This window comes from Lissotriton helveticus, chromosome 4_1 (assembly GCF_964261635.1).
Source record: "Lissotriton helveticus chromosome 4_1, aLisHel1.1, whole genome shotgun sequence".
Classification (NCBI taxonomy): domain Eukaryota; kingdom Metazoa; phylum Chordata; class Amphibia; order Caudata; family Salamandridae; genus Lissotriton; species Lissotriton helveticus.
In genome coordinates this window covers 1,392,865,470-1,392,890,171 of record NC_136063.1, presented here as the reverse complement: position 1 = coordinate 1,392,890,171, position 24,702 = coordinate 1,392,865,470, and the positions used below count along the sequence as shown (strand labels likewise).

The 24,702-nt window shown below is 42.2% G+C and overlaps 1 protein-coding gene across 4 annotated transcripts in view; it reads right to left on the bottom strand.

The window, feature by feature from the left end:
- MBOAT1 (membrane bound glycerophospholipid O-acyltransferase 1) overlaps positions 1–24,702 on the bottom strand; it is a 473,424-nt gene that overhangs the window by 119,823 nt on the left and 328,899 nt on the right. For all 4 annotated transcript variants that reach the window (XM_078687935.1, XM_078687934.1, XM_078687937.1 and 1 more), the window contains one exon: positions 17,183–17,366. In XM_078687935.1, coding sequence (XP_078544061.1) covers positions 17,183–17,366 — 184 coding nt within the window. The remainder of the gene's footprint in view (positions 1–17,182; positions 17,367–24,702) is intronic.

The window sequence follows — 24,702 nt, the reverse complement described above, 5'->3', positions numbered from 1 at the left end:
GGTCAAATCTGTTTGGGTCTACTAGTTATCTGCAGTGTCGCATAAAGAATATTTTTGTTTTGGCTGCCCTAAATTATCCACTCATCCAGCTTCCGTGTGAGACAAATTAATGCATTTACATACTTTCCCTGGACGTTGGGTTGGCATGTCTGTGCTGAAATGCATATTCATGCGAGTGAAATGAAGACGGAGGGAGGCTGAGATTCCCTTTATAATGAAGGGACGTGGAAAGTGACTGCAGAGTTCAGGCAGTCAGTAAATACATTTGGGTCGAAGATCTGTTCCTTGATGAAGGGCAAAGGCATTTGCAAACGAGCATTGGAAGCGCGGCCGGGCCGAAAATAAATAATTAAAACAAGAAAAGGAAGGGGCTGCAGCCTCGGCTCCTGGGCTCCGGGCTGGAGCGCTGGAGTGCCCTGTCTGCTGTTTTGCCCGTGGACTGAAGGATAGGACGGGGATGGGGGGCAGGCGTTGGGGGAAGGTCCTGTAAAACAAGTTTAACAAGTTTTAAAAGGAGACACCAGGCCGTGAAACTGAAAGTACGGCCGGGCGGCCGTGAATAATTAGGGGGTGAGAAATGCGCTGGGAGGGCTGCCTTTGATGTGGTAATGCGAGGCAGGCAGGCAGGCAGGCGGCTGGTGGCATTGTGCACGCGCTTTTTAGGGCTTGCGCTTGCGCAATCACCTAAAAAGCACATGCACTTCAAGGAATCGCCAGTGTTGTTAAACACTGGATAAGCCATAATAGAGCTTCGCCAGCTGTGCGCAGAAGCGCATCAGCAGGCGAGCCCTAAAAATGGGTTCTCTATCAGTATTATCAGTGTTACTTTACACAATACTCAAGTGTCCCTGAATACCTACCACCAACCAATGATTATAGCAGAGGCTGGCCAAGACGACTTCTCACTTTTTGCACAGGAAACATCAGCACGCACGAAGTAGAATAAAATGGCAGCTTGCACAAAATAAAATAAAAATACTATGCCTTAAACTATAAACACTAAAATCTCAACAAGCACAGAAAGAGCAACCAGAACAAATTCAAACTTGACATTTAGTGCCATATAAAAAGACCACATTCATGAACCTCAATTGGGGGTCACTGGTAGTAACACCTCCCACCACTGACTTGCTCCTTGCTACCCCTGGCTCAACCACTTCGACACCTCACCTTCCAGAGTACCACAAACAGAAGGTAAACAGAATTTGCAGAGTCCTGTATGCCTTTTGTATTTCTGAACCTTCTTCCCAATCACAGCCTCTCACAAGCAAACAGGTTACTGCTGAAGGTTTATTAGAGGAGGGTCAGAGAGTGAGACTTAGGGCTAGATGTAGGTAACTTGGAAATACCGATTCCTAAATACCGAATTTTACCGATTCGGTATTTAGGAATCGGGCATTCAGATGTAGGTAAGATAAGAATTTGGTAAAAAAATACTGAATTCTTAATATGCGTTATTACCGAATCGGTAATTGAGATTCGGTAATAACGATTACCTACCCATTCATTCCTATGGGCTTGGAGGCCCATAGGAATGAATGTGAAGACAGTCAGTATTAACGATTTGGTATTACCGAATCGGTAATACCTGGAGGTATTTTAAGGGTGCCAGGGTGTCCAAAGGACACCCTGTTGAACCCCTGAAATGTGCATGTGTGCACATGTGGCACAGATGCATGCCATAAGGGCATGGATGTGTGCCACATGGCACATAAAAAAAAACAAGAAAGTGCTTTTTTTAAGGAATTCGATAATTACCACCAACTTTAAGTTGGTGGTAATTACCGATTCCTAAAGGCACAAAAGCACTCTTTTAAGTGCAACCTACATTACATTTAAGCAATCGGTATTAAGGAATCGGTATTTACCGATTCCTTAATACTGAATCCTCCCTACATCTCAAATGCCTAAATACCGTTTGGTAACGGTGAAATTTAATGAATTTCACCATTACCGACCGGTATTGGGCCACCTATATATGGCCCTTAGTCTCTTCCGAGCCTCGTATTTGTGGTCGGATGGCTACATTATTTCATCCCCTTGACATGTAAGAGGGAGAAAACAAAAAAAGGTTATACGCGCCGGTGCAGCTAATGCCAATCCGAGTTTGTTGGGGGGTAGGGTACAAGAAAAACAAAAAAAGATATATATATATATATATATATATATAATCGTACCTTTTTTGCTGGCTGGCGTAATCTTCTGCTACCATGCCGCGCTGCTCCTCTGATCCCGTCCTGGCACTACAATTCGCATGGCCACAGGCTCCCACACACCACCCAATCTCAGCGCTTCTTCCAGCTTAAGAGAAGCACTGGGATTGGGCAGAGCGGGCCGGTTTTCCACTCCGGCCTGTGCCCCTGAACACTAGGATATCTTCAAGTAACAGCCTAGAGATATCCAAGTGCGCATGTCGGTTTGGATGGCCGGCCAAACCGGCATGCACACTTTTAGTGCCTACCACTCCTCCTCCCCCTGCTATAAGATACTACACAGTGGCCCGCCCTCGACTCGGCGGGCTGAAAGTAAAAATAAAAAGACAATAAAATAGTTTTGTCATTTTATTTTTCTTCTGACTGCTGCATTTCAGAAGTGGAGTGACACTCCTCCGCCATAGTGGAGGAACCGCCCCTGATTACACCACAGATGCCTTGAAGACACACCCCACAGGGAGCAGGAGGTGGGGGTTGCCTGGAGGGCATAACCCCGGCAGAGCATGTCCATAGCCTCTTGCGCTGCACTGCCTGACAGCTGTGCAGAAGTGGCAGCACGGAAGTTGGAGGGAACGCAGATGGGGGAGCAACATAAATAGGGGAGAGCATCCGGGGCAGCAGGGGCATAGAATTCTCTGATATTCGAGCTATCTAATGATCTGCAAGCCTTGAACTGCACTGTACACTAGCCAGCTAGTGCTGCGAACACTAGATTGGCTTAATTATGAGTGTAGCCATGGCGCAATCAACAAGCGTACAAAAACTGAGTAGGTGATGAAAGCGGGTGTATACCTACATAAAAAGTAAGGACAAATCGATAGATAACTTCGTTGTAAAGTATTTCAGCTTTGAAATGTTTGTGCAGTCATATAAGCTATGTAAAAACCCTGGGGGAGCGGTAAAAAATGAACGTATTTTGTTGTAACTAAATCATGCAATGAAATCGCCTTCGACTACCATGTTTGCAGGAAATTGAGTTTAAAGGTTAACGAGATGTCTTTATCATTAATGTGAATTTCATGATGTTGTTTTACAGCCACCCCTGACGAAGAGCAAGTAATTGCTCGAAATGTATTGGGTACTAAATAAAGGGGGTACTAAATAAAGGATGCTGCTGAGAACTACTTTTCGTGTATGAATCATATTACAAAGAGGCTTGGATGGGCACCTGTAAATACCGAAAGTTTCAAAAAGCACGATACTTGATTGATATGTGGAGCGGATGGAAATATTGCAAGGAATATGTTAAGGTTAAAGCTTGGACGAATCAGTATTTGAAAAGAAATGGACGAATTTAAGGGGAATCTAGAATCCTCTAAATACATTGTTGTGCACCAGGGTGTGGAACGCAAAAGTCGCGATCCCCACTATTGGATTTTAATTATGAGTGAGACAGTTTGGAGGTTTAATGCGTCTGATGCAGAATATCGTTGTATGGTGTGTGGAAACCAGCAATACTCGGTGTAACAATCTGTCTGGTACCCCAAGTAAGGAAATGATCAGGTCCAGCTATTCTGGATGGAACTTTTTTGCTGTTAACCTGTAACGGGTACCTGCACACCATCATGTAGAAGCTTAAATGGGGATGCCGTCTCTACTGAGACACAGCCGTCCCTATGTTTGGGACTCCCGCAAACAATAACCAGCATAGACACAAAATATTGAACGCTAACGCATTACATGGACTGACTTCACAGACGTTAAAAACCTCCTAGGTGCATAGCTAATAGAATAAAACAACAGTTACTAGCACATGTCCCCATTATAAATACCCTCTGTAGTATTATGAAAGTGCTTTCATGATATTTCTCAATCTTCACCATCATCTGCCAAACAGACAAATGCAAATGAAGCGATAATGCTCAGAATGGCCAATCTATGCCTAGGCAATCATCCACAGTGCTCTCCTGCTTTTGCCAGTATTTGCTAGCAAGTTACGGAATCCATAAAATAAACAATATATAATATGCAATTTGTGTTCGATTATAATTGAATGTGTTTTCTTTTGAAACCCAAGCATTGCATCTAGTGGCATGTTGAAGAGAGTATAGATTTTATGCTTTTCAGTCTTATAAAGCACCGCTCTCCTCATATGGCTTCTCCGAGACATGAAGGAATAAAGGTTCGTGGTGTGTAGAGCACAGAACAGCAATACACACACCCGGCTTACAATGTCCACTGCCTATCCACAGGCGCAGACCCAGCATTAAATGCCTGGTCTTCACTGAGCTTACTGCAGTATGATGTTTTATAAAAGGTGCATCACATCTCTCACTTTACCACACTCTGACACAGTGATAGGTCATTACTACTTTGATTGGTTTTTGTAAGCCATTTATTTTCATTATGTAGCTGTAGTCACACACAGTATACACCTGTTTCCTAACAGGGTGGAATGTGTGTAAATGAAATAATTAAACTGACAGGTAGCATTCAGTACTGCTGTTCATGACATGCAGGAATTGAGACCTTTTGTTATTGATTTTGCACCTTATCTAATTGCCCTTTGAAAATATTACCTGTTGAGACATTGTGGTTTGTTGCTGGAATGGAGAGAGGCAGCAGCAGCAACAAAGTGATGAATAGAATTCTTGAATTAGTCTCAGTCACTGGCGTTGGCTCGGGCCGCATTCCAGCCCATCGTTTTTCACCCACCATACCACTGTTTACAAAGGCTCGTCTTGTGCAAATCAGCGCTGACCCTGCTCAACACAACAGTCCGCCCTGAACTGCGAGGAAAGGCTCCATCCAGAAGCAGCCACAAGCAACCCCAAAGCGGGCAACCAACACAGGAACCAACACAGTAGCACTGGTACATTTCAAATCCATTGCACACGTTACAAACACTTTAACGATGTGCTGCTTTACAACATTGCTTAAAAAGAGGTATATCACTCAAAGGGGTCTTTTGGCAAATAACCAGTATTTAATATCACTCACCCAATAACATTCCTTGTATTGACTTCAGAAAGGCAAAGGCTGGCTTGGCATGTTGGGATTCAAGAACACACAAAAGACCCTATCCATGGACGTCAAAAGGTGTCAGTTACTAGGGAGGTAGAACAGTCTATGTATACTGATAACTACTCCAGAACCCTACAAGTTGTGTGGGGATACTTTCACTGCACTGCACCCAAATTCATGTAAAAAAAAACAAATTTCCTTGGCAGAAACACCGAACAACAATTTGTCTGACCCACCTAGGTCGTTAACAAAGATCCACACCACGGTGTTGGATCAAGTTCTCCTTAGAAAAAATGTGTGAAAACCAAGTGACACCTCACGGAAACACCACCAACGGGGTAACTGGTATGTAATTTCCAGACAAGCCCCTGTCTCATCATCGGTAGTCACTTGATTCTCAAAGAAAGAGAGAAAATAGTGTCCAAAACAAACAACCAAAACGTGTAAAAACAGTGGAAAGCAGAGAGCATCTGCTAGTGACAAACACACAACATAAATAAGTGCATAAAACACAGCATCTAATTCCCTTAACCAACTTTAATCATAGGGAAAAAATGTATGCTGTACCACTAAAAAGGCTGGTAGCTATTCATGCAAACCATTACCTAATGCCAGTGCCGACATGTTTCACTGCCACATGCTTATAGGCAGTTTCATCAGGGCTGCACTCTATGCTGCCACTCCACTCTTGGACACTTGTTCTTTGTTAACCGAAGACCACCATGTTGCTCATACCGGCCGCCTCGGGGTTGGGAAAGATGTAGGGGTGCTCCAAACGTGAGTTCCTACCTTCACTTAGCTTTTAGCTTTCATGGTAGCTCTTCCTGAGCGCCTCGTCTCAACCATGTTGGGATTCAAACCTGCGACCATGGGCTCGAACAAAGGCTGCAGCATTGGATGCATTTGTTCATTGAGTCCCGAAAGTCCCTGAAGACCGGGCTATTCGGCTAATCAATTAGACGCTGCCAGCGCCTGGATAGCCTCATGGGTGACGAGTAGCGTTCTACAAAAGTCCCCAGACCCATAATGCACCGGTGTGACAATTCTCAAAAGCACTCCTCTACTGGTAATGGCCAACATGAGCACTTTTCATGCACAGCTGCTGTCCCTTTAATGGGACGGTAACAACACTTTCAAACAGTAGCCGCACTTTTCTGTCAGTATTTAATGACTAGTTAATTGCACAGATGTGCCATTTACCGTACTTGGAATGACTGAAAAGAGACTGATAATACGAACCTTTACATATTACAATCTAAAGCTAGAGAAGAAGACATATTGTAGACCACCCTGTTTTAAAGCCACACTGCATATGTTCATATTTGATATGTCTTCCATTAAATATTATCATAAAGAGACTGAGGAGCATATTTACACAGAGTTCACACCTCGCAGCGCAGTTAGTAAAGTTGGCGCCCTGCATAGTGTGAACAGGAGAGAGAAGAACTAGGCCTTATACACTTAGAAGTAGCACAGTTCTACTACCTACCGGAGTTGGCACTCTTGTGGCAGCCATATGCCAATGCAGGCACCTAGCACCATAGTGGATGGGTGACTGCATAGGTTTTGTGCAGGAAGGGGCCCCTTCCTGTACAAAACTATGCTTTAAAGTACCTCCCTCTTTATATGTGTGCTGCATATAGTAAATAAAAAACGAGGAGAAATGAGAAGTATTTCTCCTCATTACGCCTGCATCAGGGAAGAACAGAATATTGTGGGCCTATGACCCTAATGTAAAAACGCAGACAAAAGGTAGCTACTAGCCAGGGAGAACGGAGCTTCAAACAGGTTTGCAGAGGGCAGGGACCCTTTATGCTCATTTGACTACAAGACCTACCCCCACTGCCGCTTTATAAGTATAACTTACTTGATTCTGTGGTACTTTCAATACACAGCAAGAACATCACTTTTATTTTGTGTGCACAAGCTTACCTCTTGCATGCTACGCATTTGTCTGTAAAAATTGCAGTAGTGTGCCACTGGGGAATCACTTTCTCTGTTGTTGCCTGAGGAATGCCCAGGACCTATGTTAGGCCTAGAGAATGGAGCATAAATATGTCAGCATTTTTACATTAGGGTCATAGGACCACAATATCTTGATTGCCCTGTCTATTAACAGTTTTAATCTTTCCAATTCACCCCGCGAAAAAAGGGATACCTTGGGGTGGTTGAGGAATGTTTATTTAATAGTATATAACCACAAAAAAAACACACAAACACTTCTTCAAAGAGCTCCCTGGAATATGGTCAAGCCCACCCTGACTTTTAGGAGTCAAGGTGAACCCAAAGATGACGCATTCTACTACTAGAGTTGGTGAGGGTTGTATAAAAAAGGTTTTTCATTTTTCCACCACAGAGTGCGGTGGAGTATTGGTGTAGTTCAATCTACTTACCACATTGCCACCTAGAGAGGAAGATACCATGTAGGTTATTGGTTATCTAGGATCTCTCTTATCTTCTGGGTCTAGGAGTCACCATCCTGCTCCTAATTGTTCAAGGAAAACTGGTGTCCACCAGAAACATCACTTTAGTGTCTTGTAAATATGTATAGCGGAACCCTTCTGGTCCCTGGTGGACTCTATAGAAGAATTATGTAATCATGTGGGAGTGTTTGGGTGTAGTTTGTAAAGTTGATGATACAATACGTACAGTTAGTTAACGGTTGCACTCTGAAGAACAAAGACGTGCACAACAGAGCTCCAAGTGTGGTCATTGGCATGCAACTGGGCTGGGGAGGATGCTACCTACCTGAGAGTTTTCTGAGGTCCAGCACACTGCTTGTGCGTGCCATGTGCATCTCATTCGAAGTTAAGTAGTCAACAGTTAGCATATGTGGAGTTAAAGCGCCACTCAAGCCAGTGCAAGGCTTTCGAAGAACGTGAAGGCCCTACAGAAAATTCAGCCACAGTTGGCCCAGAACCTGCAGATAATGCTGAAAGAAGAGGTACTGCGCCGCAACAACACAGAGACATCTTACATACAGTATGATAGCACTAAAGGCAGCAACAGCCAGGTACAGAGAAGCACCAAAAGCCACGACAGCCAGGTACATAAAATCATGCCAAAAGCAGAATCAGCCTGGTGCCACAAAACACTAAAGGCAGTAAAAACCTGGTGCTATGCAGAAGGTTGAGAATGGTGACAACCATGTACAGGAGACAAAACAGTTACTCATTGCCAAAGATGAAAAAGAGGCTGTACAACATCAGATCGGCAGTGACAGCACTGATGCCAGCTTGCAGCTGGGACTTAGAGATTGTATGAATGGAGCAGGTCCTAGCAGGCAGCAGACGATGCCAGAGATGCCCTACTCTCAACAAAGGCTGGGCGGAGCTTGCGGAGTTTCCCTCCGCGGAATTCTGCGGAGTCGCCAAAAAACTCAGGGGCGGGCGAAGTATTAGAAAGAGCCTAAAAACGCTACTGTTCAGTAGAAGCATGAGCACAGTATAATCTAGCTTCGGCCTCTGCTTCCACCTTGTCAAGTTATTGTCTGTTACCATCTTTCCAAGCGCTTAGAGACCTGCAGGTGATTAGGCGCGATACAAAACCACAATAACAATAACAATAACAATAACAGTATTGCTTGGCCACCCAGTATTACACATCCTCCCCTACAATACAATAAACTAGTACTTGGCTGACATGACATGCACCCCCTCCATTGCTCCTCCGGCTTACACTCACCTACTGTGCAGTGCAGTAGGGCCAGCAGCCAAGAGATATAGCTTGTAGCAGTGCATGTTCCTTGGAGTAGCATGCAGTGCCCGTCACGTCGGGAGTCAGGAGCAGTACCATGCTCCTCGCTGAAGGGCGCTGTGCAACTGCAAGACAGTCTCCCAGTAGTGCGCAGGGACAGGCTCCGAGTCCTCATTCAAGGAGGGTGCAACAGCAGCATACTACATGGTGCAGTGCGCCTCTCTCCAGGGCAGGATCATGCTTCGTGCCCATGTTCTCACTCCAGGCTCGTGTCCTCTCTCTTAGTTTCCACACTGCCCTCCCTTCTCTTCCCCCACCTGCAAAAGTACTCTCTCAGGCAATCAACGCGACGGTGGAGCTCTGCAGGGGTGTGCAGCGTTGGCACACCTAGCCAGGGGTGTGGCGGCTCCTGCTGTACACTGTGCCCTGCCTGAGTCCGGACTGGCTGGAGAGACCAGCCTGCTTCTCCAGCAGCAGCCCACCTCCCTCCAGCCCCATTCATGCATCTCCACTCCCACAAGAGTATCACTCTGAGATTGAAGTTACATTCACCGACTGTAAGTAAAGGACGGATAGATCCACGTGCAAACTGCAATGGCCACCTCAGCCAATCATCAGAGCATTGGGATTGGCTGAGGTGGCTCAACGCTCCAATCTTAGGTCACCTTACATATTATCAGGACCACCCAGTCTCAGAACATTCTCACAATGTGTTCCACTGCGGGATTGAGTTATACGCGGCCCGGAAGCCTTAACATTATAAACAATGATGACATCCGTCAGCTACAGGAGACACAAGCTGATAGCGGATTTCACAGATGGCGCATTCAAGTAGTGGACAGCTGACCACAGTAAGATGGCACCTTATGGTAAATATAGGATGGCAGAATCGGAGGTTGTTTGTGGCTCTTTGTACCGCCGTGGGCAACGATATTGAGGTGAGCGGTGACCACGCAGTTAAGCTCCGCTCCACCGGCGGTATGCAGAGATTTTTGCAGAACTCCAAGCTCCAAGCGGAGCGCGAAGTAGCCAAAACTCTGTGAACTCTGCTGGTGGAGCGGAGTTTGCCACTCACCCTTACTCTCAACATCACTGAGGACCACAACTGCCTATGATGCTGATGTTTTCTTGAAACCGCTGCTTGCATTCGATTCCGCCAAAAAACTTAATTTTGGCACCAGATGGACTGCCTGGATAGAAAAATTTGAAGATTCCATCAACAAACTATACGGAACAGATGACAAAAAGATCATCCAATACTTGAAGAACCTTGCAGGTGACGGAGTGAAAGAAGTAATAAAGAAGATACCACAAGCTGATGAAACGTGTTACCGTCGGATTAAGACAGCATTAGGAATCAAGTTCAATCCAATGCTGAACGGCGACTTTGAAGGTACATCTTCAACCAAGCCAGACAGCAAGCTGGAAAAACAATAGATGACTTTGCTGAAAGACTTAAGGCCCTCATCAAGCACTGCAAGTTCAATGAATTCAATGATCAAGAAGCCACCCATCTCAAAGTCATCAATGGGTGCCTTTCTGACTCGTTCAATGTATGCTGAACGAGACACTCAGTCTGGAGAGAGTTCTCATGGCTGCGAGAGCAGGAGAACATGCAGATCGACATGCTTCAGATATGGAAGCTGGAGTAGCCCAAAGGGAACTAAGCAGAGACACAAGGTTCAAGGGACATAAAGTGATGTCTCAGAGAAAAAAGAAATTGTGTTTCCGATGCAGATTCTCTTATCCGCACAAAGGTAAATGTCACGCCATTGGACAAACATGCAAAGGTTGAGGGATAGGAAACCATTTTGTAACGGTTTGCAAAGCAAAAGAGAAACCAACTGTGTCCCATCGAAAAGGGAAAATGGACACCAGAAAATTCCAGAAATCCTCTAGCCACGCCCCCAAGAACAGGCAGTGACACCAATTGAGGCAAGTGGAAACTAAACAAGGTAGATCGTCATTGAATTTATCTTCCACAGGATGCTCAATGTCATTGTAAAACGACAGTGAAGAAGACGGCTGTGTGATGGAGTTGACTGGTGAATGACATGAGCATGTGGGTTTGGCTTCATGCAAAGAAGAGTTCAAGTCCAAGTGAGATTGTCATGCAAAACAATCACGTTTCTTTAGACATTGCCCCAAGAGCACGCAAAAAGTGAATGGTTGTTCAATGCCTTTTAGCATTGATAGTGGTGTATCGATAAACATCATGACGGCAGAGAAGTACAATGAACTGTCGCCAGTGCTCCGTCTCGCACCTTCAAAGACAAAGGTGTACACTTGGGCTGCCTCTAAGCAATTACAAAGTCATGGATCACTTATAGCAACCCTGCAACACAAGAAGACAAAGGTATAAGCACCGATTCATGCTCTTGAAGGTAGTTTGTCAGGTGCATGTTTACTCTGTTTCAGTACTGTTGCAGAAAAGGGTCTGATTTCCATCAACTATAACATAAATGCACATGCAGACATAGTAAGTCAGTTCCCATCATTGTTTCATGGACTAGAAAAGCTTAAGACCTTGAAAGTGCAACTTCATACCAGTGATGTCATTCATCCTGTTGCTCAACGATACCATCCAATTGTTTTTCAGAAAGAACTTGAAATGCTGTTAAAGCATGATATCATTGAACTCTCTACTGGTCCGACACCATGGGTTTCACGCATAGTGTTAGCGCCCAAAAAGGCCAGTGGAGCTGCCATACGCATCTGTGTTGATATGTGCCAAGCTAACTAGGCAATTGAGAAAGAACGACATCCTGGTTTGCATATTGCAAATGTGATTACACAGCTGAATGGTGCCAAATTTTTTTCTTGTCTTGATCTGAATAAGGGATATCCTCAACTTGAACTAGAAGGTAACTGCATTGACATTACCACCTTTTTGACCTATATTGATTTGTTCAGATATAAAAGACTAAGGGCCAGCTTTAGATCTTGGCAGACGGGTTACTCATATGTGATTTATATTTTGGCGGACAGGACGGAGTAACCCGTCTGCCAAAATCGAAATCAGGGCCTAAGTTTTGGGGTGCTGTCAACTTCTGAACTCCTTCAGGGTGTCATGTACAGCATAATACAGTCTGTCACACATGCTTTTAATTATAGTGATGATATACTGGTATTTGGGGTCACTCAAAAAGAACATGACAAAGCCCTTACACAAATATGAAGCTTGCTGGCTGATGCCGGTCTCACTTTGAATGCATAAAAGTGTAAGTTTCACAAAACAAAACTCAAATTATTTGGGCAAATTTTCTCTGAAAAGGGATGACACCAGATCCCTCTAACGTACAAGCCTTGTCGTCCATAACTCCACCTCAAGATGCAACCATGCTGTGATCCTTCCTTGGCATGGCCAGCTAGTGTTCCAGGTCTATTCGTTATTTTGTCACAATCAGAGCTCCATTGACAGACTTGACAAAAAATATTGCTGTATTCAAGGGGTCACCTGAATGCGACCGAAGCTTTAAAAAAATCAAACGTACATTTGAGAGCACTAATTAAATGGTATATTTTGATCCAAGACTTAATACTGAGATTGTAACAGATGCCGTCACAGTGAGGTTGGGTGCGATCCTTGCCCAGCAAGGGGACATGACAATGCCCAAAGGCACATTGTGGCTTACGCGAGCCAGAGTTTGACACAGACTTACTGTGCTTATTCCTAACCTGAGGAAGAAACTCTAGCTGTGGTATGGGCTTGTGAACACTTCCATGTGTTTCTATATGGAAAACACTTCACCCTTGTCACTGACCACCAAGCTTTGCTTACTATTTTTGAGAATCCAAAAGCCAAGATGCCCCCTTGCATCGAGAGGTGGGCTTGCAAATGCAAGAGTATGATTACACTATTGTGCATAGGCCAAGGAAAGATAAAAATCCTGCTGACTACTTTACACGAGTGCCAGTACAGTGTCACAGCACGTCTAAAGCGGCTGAGGGCTATGTTAACTTTATAGAAAAGTAAAGCATAAATGCAGCTCTTTCAGTGGAGCAAATTCTTGCTGCTACAAATACAGATCAAGATCTGCGTGTTCTCTAGTAATCCTGGAAGAAACACACTCGACCTCTTACGGATGACTTTGAGTATCAAAAGTTCCAAAATGAGAAAGAGGAACTCTCTGTCACACAAGAAGGCATTATTTTACAAGGTTTGAGTCTTGTCATTTAAGAGAGTTTGCGACAACAAGTCATTGAACTGGCCATTGAGGGTCATGGTGGCATTGTCGCTATCAAGGGAGCTCTTCGAGACCGAGTGCGGTTCCTCATCTTGACGAAAGAATGGAAAGACAATTAAAGGCCTGTCATTTGTGCAACTACTTGCCTCCCAAAACAACACAGCATCCATTAGTTAAGTCTGATCTCCTGAAGAAGGTATGGGAGAGGATTGCCGTTGATTTCTTTAGACTCCTTAACAATGGACATCATCTAATGGTAGTTGTTGATGAGTACTCACGATGTCCCCTTGCGGAAACCCAGTCGTCCACCATACATGACAAAGTAATCGGGCATTAAAAGACATTTTGGCAACAATGGGTGTTCCCTACATTTTTAGGTCCGACAATGGCCCACTGTTTAACAACTGAGAGTTTAAGATTTCTTTCTAACATGAATGTCAAACATCAGAAAAGTATCTCTCTCTGACCACATGCCAACAGTGTTGTCGAACGCTTCATGGGAAAGCTAAAGAGAGTAGTTCAGAGCACTGCACTAGAAGGAAGTGATCTCAAATCGACTCTATGTTCAGCCTTTGGTGCCTACAGATCAACTCACCATTCCACTACAGGTGAAACTCCTGCCACCTTGATGTTTGTGAGAGCCATGGGAACTAAAGTTCTTCAATGGGAGATGTAGTGTTTTGTAAATATGTATAGTGGGACCCTTCTGGGTCCTGATGGACTCCGTAGAAGAATGATGTAATCATGTGGATGTGTCTGGGTAATAAAGTTGATGGCGCAATGCGTACAGTTAGTTAATGTAAAGATTAAAGACTTGCACTACAGAGGTTTGAGGGTGGCAATTTGAATGTTACTGGACTGGGGAAGACGCTACAATCATAACTGCACAGAAGGCACCAACAAGTGCAAAATGCATTCCTTCGTGGAAAATGATGGCGTCATCATGTCTCTCCCCAGGCCCAGGTCCTAGACTGTACACTGAAAGTTATCATGTTAGTTCCATTGGTTCTTAATTGAGCGGCAAGCTAGCAGAGAAAACAGGGCCCCCACTGGAAGTCTCTATGCCACTACAGGTACTAAACGTAAACTAAAAGTTAATTTAAAGCAACGCAGTCATTATGTAATGCTTCCTTGCAAATGTTATATTTTGTACAGCTTAATGTTCCCTAGCACCTCCAGTCAGAGGCCATAGATTACAAATTCTACACTGACTTAAAAAAACCTTAAGAGGGGCGCAAGCAAGGTGCTGTGGGGGGAATTCCCATATGTTTACCAAGGTTTGCAAGTTTCTACCTCCTGCCCAATGACATTTCAGCCGAAGTGTAAATGATTAAATTGCCTTTAAATAAAAAATTAGGCCAACATACCCTTCCGTCAAAGTAACTGCAAGGCAAACTCAAAACTGGGTTTAGTGGTCTGGATTTATAGGGTGGGGGTTGTAGAGCCGACAGTATGTCCCTCATTTCACAGAAACATAACTCAGAGCGCCGTTGCGAAAAAAAACTTTATGAGTTTACTTTTAATGGATGCACAGCTGGAAATGAAATCCATTGGACAAGAAGTCTATGCAGTCATCGTAATTGCCTTATGTGCAATTGTAAAACTGTCTCAATCCTCTTCAGATTTTTAAATCTGTATTTTGTCTTTCATAGGACAGCAGGATATCTCGTGTGGTGCCAATGTGTCACTGCTCCTATGTGATGAGATAAAGCTCGCTGCCTAGGAAGCTCAGAGGACTTGGGTTTGAAGCCTGCCATTCCTTCACCTAACTATGTGCTCCTGGGCACCTTTGTATTTTTGCGTGTCATTAATGAAGAAAAGTCATGGAAAATTCCACAGGGTCCAAAAGCATTATTTCTCAGCAGCAGAAACTCAAGCATGCGCCTTTCAGAAATCTGTGTGCCCAAAAGAAACGATGGTTGCACAAAAGACACATATTTGTTGAAAAGTGGGGCCTGGTACGGATGGCCATTATTATTAGTGACACTTATTATTACATTGAAATGTGTGTGGTAGAAAATACACTACCAGGACTGCTGATAGTATAACAGAAGCGAATGGGTTATTTTATTTTCTGTTCGGCAAAATAATATTGAAGCGGCTGCAGTCATATGCCAGAGTACATTATATATGCATGTGTTCCCTGAATATTCCATAAATCCTGGGGTTGCTGGTAATAATATGATTGCAAAATGTGGCTGTCAGGTTTCTCGCTCAGTTGAGAAGGGATATTAATTGTACCAGTGGTGTTTCTGAAATATGCGATGCCTGCGTACTGCTCCTAGGATGCACAGCGTGGCTCAGATCAAACCTCATGTTGCTGATTGCTTATTCTTAGCCATTAGCTTTAGCCCTTGGGCTACATCTATTGGCATGATCCTAGTTTTAAAATCACCCTACAGCACACGTCTCCAGGTATGCATCCACTTTGCCTTACTCATGCATTGATTTGTTTCTGCTTTTCACTTTCTGTTTCCTTTGTCCTGCCTCTCTTTTTTGCTGTTTTTACATTTTTCTTTCCCTTTTCTTTTCCATTGTTTTCATGTCTTTGTTCTTTCTTTCTTCCTTCCTTCTTGTTTACATCTGCACATTTCTCTTCACCCTTTTGCCCTTTACTTTTATGTTTTTCTTCCCCCAATGATCTTTTTCCCTCTCCCTCAATTTCTATTTAGGTCTCAGCTAGACAGTGCATGCCCTGTCTCTTTAGGATTTTTTGTTTACACGCAGTGGACTTACAGCGCGCCTACAGCTTTATCAATGTTTACTGCAGCGTCGTTCTCATTTCCTTCATTCAGGTTTGTGAAGACATGCCTGCATCATGTCCTCGTGTTTGGCCCTCCTTCAGAGCGTGGACCAGATGCTTATGTCCATCAGCTGCTCCTGTTTTTGGAGCTACTTTGTATTATTTTATGTTCCAGCATTCCACGAGTGCTTGTGCTTTCGGCCCGTCTCCCACCCATGTTGCTTCTTTTCCCTACTACCCTTCTTCCTCAATCTGTTTCTTCTCCACCCCCTCCTTTTTTCATAAACTTGTGTTCATGTAACCAATTTTTGTGGAGGAGCACTGCACTCCTACAAACCTCTTGCCAAGGGTTGTTTGGTGTTGTCGTGATTTATGGTTTTCGTTTTATTTCTTTATGTTGGGGATCTTTTCTGCTTTCTCCTCTCAGTCAGGGAACAGAGCTAGGGGAGTGTTGTGTGTGTGGGGAATCCTTTGTGTACAGAAGTCAGCCGCTGCTCCTGAATCACTTTTGTTTTTAGGTCTCAGCTGCAAGTTGCATGCATGGTCTCTTTCTGTGCTGGTCTCTACCACATCAACTGTGAATAAATCTTGTCCCCCCTGTTTAAAATGTGTGCTCTTGGGCAAATATTTTATTTCAGGAAAAACTTTTTTTCTTCAGTATCGCGTATGAAAGTGCTTTCAAGTACGTGAGTTCAGAATACCAGTTGGACAAAACTATCACTTTTAATAAATACTTCTCAGTGCAATTCTATAATGTGCCTTAGTAATGTCAAAGGTTCAACATGGTAAACAAGGACATGTTTTTTAATTTTGAAGAAACTTTTACGTGATGTGTGTTGTATGATTTACATGGCAAATATTTTCTGGGCTTGGCTGGTGAATGGGCTCTAAGATCCCAACTGTCCTCCATCCCCTTCTGTGTTGTGCTCCTTCACTCGCCCACCCACCCCATTTGTGTTGCTTGCTTGCCCTCTCCCCACTGCCCTCCACTCCATACCATGTTTTTCTGCTTGACTCGCCCCCCGTTGTGTTGCTTGGCCCGCTTCTCTAGCCCGTCAAATAAGCGCTATGACGGAAACAGCGCTGATCATTTCATAGCACCTTTTTATGACTTTCAGTCATGCTGAACAACAGCTGAGCTGCCATACAACATGGTTAAAATACATCGACATTGACAAAGCCAATACCTCTCACTTTGCCATGACCTATTGGCTTTGCCAATGCTTGCTTAGTTTGCTATCACAGCCACTTTTTTCATTCAATTTACTACTTTCTTTCTAAATCTATTGCTACATTCTCTGCTTTCTTCCCTTTTTTGCCTCCGTCTTTTCTTTTACCGTTCACTCATTTTCCCGATTCCTTTACAGATCAGAACTTACATTTGGAGATGGCTCGGGTAGTCTGTCATATCCTTTTTGTTTCCAGTTTACTTCCAAGAGCTTCATCTGCACATGCCGCCCCTCAATAAAGGCTATGTAGTCCTTGAAGTTGCTGCAGGGTCCAGCTAAAATGCTCATAAAATTCAGGTGGTAGCTTAAGTACTCAAGGAAAGAAGGTCTTGTTCTGACAATAAAACACAAAAAACGGAGTAAAGAAAACAAGGCGCGACAAGCAAATGTTCAAGTATAACTGTGTATGGCTTATTCAGCTGTATGTTAAAATTAGGACACTGCAAGAAATCAGCTACCACTATTAGAGTGCCCTTACCATTAACATGGGTCAACTGTATTTGAGGGACGAATTAAGAACAACCATGGCAAGTCATCAAGTATGGAATGTATTAGTGTTACAATAACCACAAGTACTCAGCTGTAAAGGAATGAATTGACCAAAATCAATCACTGACTCGCTTCAAAGGTGTGATGGTGCAATTAAGGGAAGGCAGGATTGTCACTGGGTGAAAACAAGCAGTTAGCATCAACCTATTCACATCCTATATCAATGTTAATGTTGCTGCTCTGGAAGGAATACCTCATTTGAAGGCCATAGTAATGGATCTGACTCACCCCAGTTAATATCTCCATGAGTTTTCAAATGAACATTTCATCTAACACAGTGATATTCAGACTTTTACCTACAAAGGCAGGATTGTTAGAACTGTCCTACCGTTTATTTATCCTATATAATGCTTTATGAGCAACAAGGATAATGTTAATACTACATATAACAGCAATGCCTAATAAAAAGGGTGCCAAAACATGTATTAAGGATTGAGTATGAATTTTAATCAAACAGATTCATTAAATAAAAAACAGATGAGGATAATTTATTGTACAAGTATTTAAAATCTTTACAAACTAGCACATATTTTATTTAAAAAGTAGATATGTTAGCTAAAATTGTAAGATGTAAGAGCAATATCAGTGTCTATGACTCATATGGCTGCCTCAAGCCACATATGCGGCATGCTACATTGGCGATTTAGAGCAAACACTGCCGCCGCATTCATGCCAGCCTTTATTTACATTACGACTTCATGATTTGCAAGAACAATAGTCAGGTGCAATCATGGTGGCACATTACTTGTGTAGCTATTGAAGACATCTGCATCTTCATGAAGTAATAAGCGAGCAAACCAACTCAAATACTATTGTGCTGATTGTTTGGAACCTCATATACTGGACCCATCCCTCTGATCTCAATGAAGAACTAGATGCTAGAAGACGGTTGAAGAGTGAAAGATAATCCGAGCATTAAAGGTTAAAGAATGCTTATTACGAGCTAGCAAATGTGTTCTGGCACTGGTAATTTGCCAATAAAATAAGATGTTATTCTTCTAAAGGTAGTCAATTATTTATCTTTTTCAGATGTGAAAATGCAAGGCATATTTGTAGGAAAACCATGGAGAAAGTGCATTCTATCGTAGCACTAAAAATATTCCCTATGTGTTCATGAGTTGGTTGAAAAATATTGTGATCATCTGCTAAAAACTAAAGTAATGATAATTGACCATCTTTACATCAGCATGCATTACTTTCAAGGTTCGTAAACTCAAAACCTCAAGCAGCCACAGAAAGGTCTGCAGCTCCAACATTCTATATCTTGTACCCGATATGCTAAAAGAACTACTCTAACTCGATCATTATCAGGATTTGCACAATTTATATTAGACGAAACCCCTCTTTCTCTTCCTTCAAAACAAGACTGAAGAACACTTGATTCAGAGTTGCTTTAAACTTTGATGATGGTGCCCTATTGCAAACTATTGCTAAACTGAGTTGACTCTCTATATTTTATGCTTTTCTCTTCTTCTTTTTCTCAAATGATAGGCGCTTCCTCCTCTACTTGAGGTCTTTCTTTTCCTTCTCACTCCCATAAACCATCTTCTATAACTCTTTTCCTTTTTGTCTAGAAATATAACTGTAATCTACTGTATACCCTCTCAAAAGGAAAATGTTTTATCTATTCAGCCATGAATTGAATTAAAACTATTATGGAGGAGTTAATGCTGACATATTTCTTGTTGAGGTGAAAAATTATTATCATAAATACTTACAATAGATAGTACATATTTCATTAATCGGGTACAGATTTCCATACCTTTGCAAATTTCTTAAAACTATTAATTCGACTGGGATGTAACTTTTAGCTTTACTCTGGCCATCTAAACCCCCTCCCTCCCCCCACGTCTTGCAGACTCGTTACCTGCAGGGTTTCTGAAGGTTGCATGATAAATGAACATTTAATGGAAATGGAAATGAAAATGAAAATAAATCAACTTCTTGGTCAATCTAGCTGCTGCTGATGCATGGAAGAGCCTAATAACATGATTCGTGGATCAAGATGAATCTCATGTTTAAGCTGGAAACTGATAAAATTACCAATATCATTCCAATAATGTGTACCTTTAGGACAAGAACCCACCATGTTCCAAGAATCGACAGCTGTGTTATTATATAATGCCTACAACAACTGGGAGAAAGACATGAATTACAGTTTTTAAGAACTTGTGGTGTATCATCTATCTGGCAAATAAATTGATTCATCTAAGCTTAGCACCCCTAAAAGGTCCATAAGAAACGTCTAAGACATCGTTAGAGATTCTAATGCCTTCCTCTTTAGTCCACTTATTAAATATTTCTCAGCATTTCGCAATATGTATTACGTCTGTTTTACCTGTAACAATGTCCTAAACTGAAAATAGTTTAATTAAATACAACTTTAACCATATCTTTGAATAATCTCTGGCAGTTCTAGAAAGGGGTTAAAACCTTTTTAAATTTGGTGAAACAAGAGACAGAACCAACGTTTACTTCAGTGCGTCGTAATTGTATTTGTTCCCTTGTGATCTACATGTCACTGGCCAAAACAAATCAAAAATGTAATTAAATTCTAACTTTTCCCATTTTTGGATAGCTGTAATCTCTAAATCAAGTTTTTAAAAGCTACACTATCTTAATGTGGGGTTCCAATGTATAAAAGGGATATAAAAATATTGAAAAAACTTTTTTTTAGATCAGCATTTGTCAGGTTTTTTGTTGAAATTCTTAAGGGTCTTAAAAAAAGCTGGAAGATCTAGGCCTTATCTGCGGTCATTTGTATAATGATGCATTTATCATAAGTGATGAGCTGCTCCACAATATTTTATTAAAGTATCATAATTGCAATGACTGCCAAATATTTAAAATCTTAAATTTGGCATACATAATTTGCTTTATCAATTTCTAGTTTGGCTAATCGTATTTAAGGTCTTGTATTTTGCCAATACAACACTTTGAAACATCTGATCTATCTGTGTAAAGAAATTAGACTGTGATTGCAGAAAACATTAAGGCAAACAAATACTCAAAAAGTAGAATCAACATTTTAATTAAATCAATTTTCTCTACTATAAAATGTGGGAAAGACTGTCATTTTGATAACAGTGACTGCCTCAGAAAATCAGAAGTCTATAATTTAATTTAAACACATCATCAAAACTCTGATCATACATCAATAACAAAATATCTCACATCCTGATTCATGCTATAATTTTCTTTTAACTTTGTGAGAAATATATCAAGTGGAGAGTTTAAATAATAAAGATTAGTTTTTTTTGCGTAATTAACCTTATACCCTCCGATCTCAGTAAATGTGTAAATTATATTAAATGTGTGCATAATTGTTTTCTTATCTGCCTTCTAATACAGTATGAAATTGTCTGCTTATAATTTGAGTTTTGCAATCTGATACTGATAGATTTGTTGTCACATGTTAAAATTGCTAGTGGTTCACAAAAAGTGCAAAAAGGGTGAAGACATGGGATAGCCCTGTCGCCTACCTCTTGTAACATTTATTTTTACAGTTTGACCTGAATTAATCATTATTGTGGCAAAAGTATTCTACTATATGTTCTTAACAACCCACATATACTGAGATAGAAATCAAGACCTGGCTAAGATTATAAACTGTGCATCTCATTTTACCTGCTTAAATGCTCTGTCTCTTTCAATCATTGTAACTGCATCTTTCTCTGTCTCCCTCTACTAAATACTTAGCATTGGCTCTTAAATGTCTTCTAGATCTTATGCTAGTTTGGGCTCATAACTTCTTAAATAAAAAGCTTTTTTTGCTAAAGACAAGTTACTGAGCACTTGGGTATTAGATGGAGACAAGGTGAAAACTTAGCTTATAGATGCTTGGACTTTATAGAATATCATTGGCATCAGAATTATCAACGTTATGTACCAATTTGTGGTTCACGATAGCAATTTCTTGATTGGATTCACACAGACGTTTTTCAACAGGTGTGACAGAAAGCTCTATTCAAATGACATTTGTATTCTCATCCTATATTGGCAATACCTTCACTGAATTTAGAGGGCGAACACATTTCTCTGAGATTGAACTTCGAACTCTAGTGGATTTCATGAATGTAAAGTAGTCCTTCCTCCTGCTGTGGTTTTTAGGAGGCCAGGCGGCAAACTGGGTTGGTAGGTTTTTTTCGCCATAGGGCATCTGTTGTTAGCTAGTGAGTTCAGATTTTGTATTGACACTAGTGTTAGTGGTCTGAAAAAGTATTTCATATATTTTTTAATGCCTTACATTTCGAGTAGTGAACTCATAACTATTCTCCTGAATTGCAAGTGATTCTTAGTTGAACTAATCTTTGCAGGGAGTGAATTCCATAGCTTAGCAGCTTGAATGAAACAAGTAGAACCAGTCAGGGTTTTCTTTATTTAGGATGTAAGTATTAGACAAGGTGCCTGCCTGAAATCTGAGACCCTAGGTTGGAAATAATTGGTGACTTGATTTCAGGAATTTAGCTCCTTTAAAATGTATTGCACTGCAGGTAAGGTAATGCATAATAGCTTGAAGGAAAAAGTTCTTGCAACTAGAAACCAGTGTAGAGCATTTGGGATAGGGGAGATGTGAGTTTGTATTTTGATATGTAGAAGTAGTGAAATTAGGAAATCTCTGTTGTCTTTTGATGATTGAGAGTGGAGTGTTGTGGTACAGTTCATTAGCAAAATCCATGTTTGAGAGGTTCAATGATCTAGTTGCTTGAACGTTTTGAGAAAAATAAAATGTGGAAAAAATATGTCTCAATGTTTTCATTGCGTAGAGCTCTAGACAGCTTGTCCACTTGGACATTCAACACTTTGAACGTTTCTCTATATGGGGAATTTAAATGTATCACTTAATTCCGATACTATTGGGGCAATATCTGTAGGGCACTGGCGTCCCTTTAGAGCAGAGTTCTTCAAACTGTGGGGCGCCCCCCCTGGGGGGGGGGGGCGACACCTTCCTAGGGGGGGGGGGGGCGCACTCCATTCTAATTTTACCTGTGTTCCCTGACAAGTCTTAGAGAACTCCGAAATGGTTGGAGGGAGGAGGGAGGGGCAATCGACGGGGCACGAAGTGCCCATGCTTTTATTATGTTCACCAACCCAGGAGGGGGTTAATCCATTCAGCTTCAGCTATAGTGAGGAGACAGGAAGTCTCCTCTGCTAAAACTGAAGGTACACGAACTGAAGACAGCCTTCACATTCGATATTATTATAGAGGAGACTCCTAGCCTCGCACTGCAGCTGAAATGCCTGTCTGTTCGTTTGCTTTCAGTTTAAGCAGTGGAGACACCCTGCCTCTCACTGCAGCTGAAGCATTTCAGCTCTATGAATTAACCCCCGCCTGGGAGGATTAGCGCTTCCCAGAAAGGAGACAAAGTTTCTTTTAAAACTACACAGGCAGGCGCAAAAATGCCAGCCAGCCATGTGTTCTTTTGCAGACTGCACTTTCCCTTTTATTATCACCAGTATACCGGATGCACAGCTAAAAAATCCTGAATGTTATCTTTGATTTGAAAAATACAAGAAAAACGATTTTGCTACATTATAAAAAATAATGTTTAAACTAACAGAAGATATTGTGATATTTTGCTGATTACTAATGTGAAGATAACATAGAGTATTTTTTGTCTGTGGATCTGGTATACTGGTGGTTTTACACCATAAGTATTGAGTTAGTTCAATAGGCTGGCTACCTTCTAACGGGGAACATCCTTTACAACGCGGTTTTTACACCGCAGTTCCCTTACGACGCAACTTTTACAACGCAAGTTGTAACAACGAATTGCGCTGGGGGGCGCTCCAGGATAGTAAATAGTTTAATTTACTATCCAACTCCTTCCCTACTATCCACGGGGACTGGAGTCGGAATAGTAAATTAAACTATTCACTATCCAGCCCCCAACAACGCAAGTCGTGATAACGACTTGCGTTGTAAAACATGCATCGTAAAGTACTGCGATGTAAAACATTGCGTTGTAACGACGTACATCCCCTTCTAACTGGGTTGCAAGCATTCACTAAGTGAAACTTGATTATTCTTTGTTTACTGTGTTCAAATATGGTGTGTGCAAACTCTCCACAAAAACCCTTTTATTATCAGCCATAGATTATTCAAGCAGCCCTGGAACACAAGTAAAAGTTATTTCTATTTCTATTTGCTGTTCAAAGTATGCATGGACAAGTACTGACAAAACAGCTTTAGGTGACTGCTTATTTTTGTACCGCCTGGGACATCAAAATAATAAGCTGTCAACCCTAATCACAAGACTGGGAGTTTGTTGCAGGATCACCACATTATTTATTTCCTCAACCCTGATCCCTGGTTACTGCCATATTAGCAATAGTTTAACACATTTGAAACCCTACGCTGCCGTCAATAACATGCTGAGTTACTTCAAGTGTCTGGGAATGCACCTTGCATTCAGACAACTCGCTTCTCATTCTTGCCCTTCACTTTCACGCTCACCCTGCACTCACAATGATCCCAATGCACTCACCATTCACCCACTTACCCTGCACTCACAGTGATCACTCTGCACTCACAATGCACTTGCAATGTTCACCCTGTACCTCACCCTGCAATCACACAAGCACACTACTCAACCTGCGGTCAAGTGACACTTCACTCACCTGTCCCCCTCACTACTCCATCTGCAATCTCACTCAAATAAGCCCACCACTAACTATACATTATTTCGTCCCACTCTGCACTTATATCTGCAACCAAATTCATATGGTCACCTCGCTCACCCTGCAGTCACACCTCTTACCCTACTCGCAAACTGTCGCATGGCTCACTGCGCACACATGAGCACTCCTGCCACCCACACAGCACAGAGGGTTAATGTGCCTGCTTCATAGAATGTGTACCATGCAGATCACAGAACTGAGTGTGAGTAAACAATGAGTAGCGCTATAACAAAATAAAGAGAGATGAGGTGCATCGTTGGTGAGTGGTAGTGAGGGAATTCATGGAGAAGGAGGAAATGTGGGAGGGGGCATGGCTGCAGTTTGTGCGCCAGCGCAGGGGGAAACACAGAGATGCGTCATATTCTTGTAAATATGTTGCATCCCTGTGTTTCGGAAGTGCCGCAGCATGGCGCAGCCAAAGTGTTTGCGGTGCCACGCTG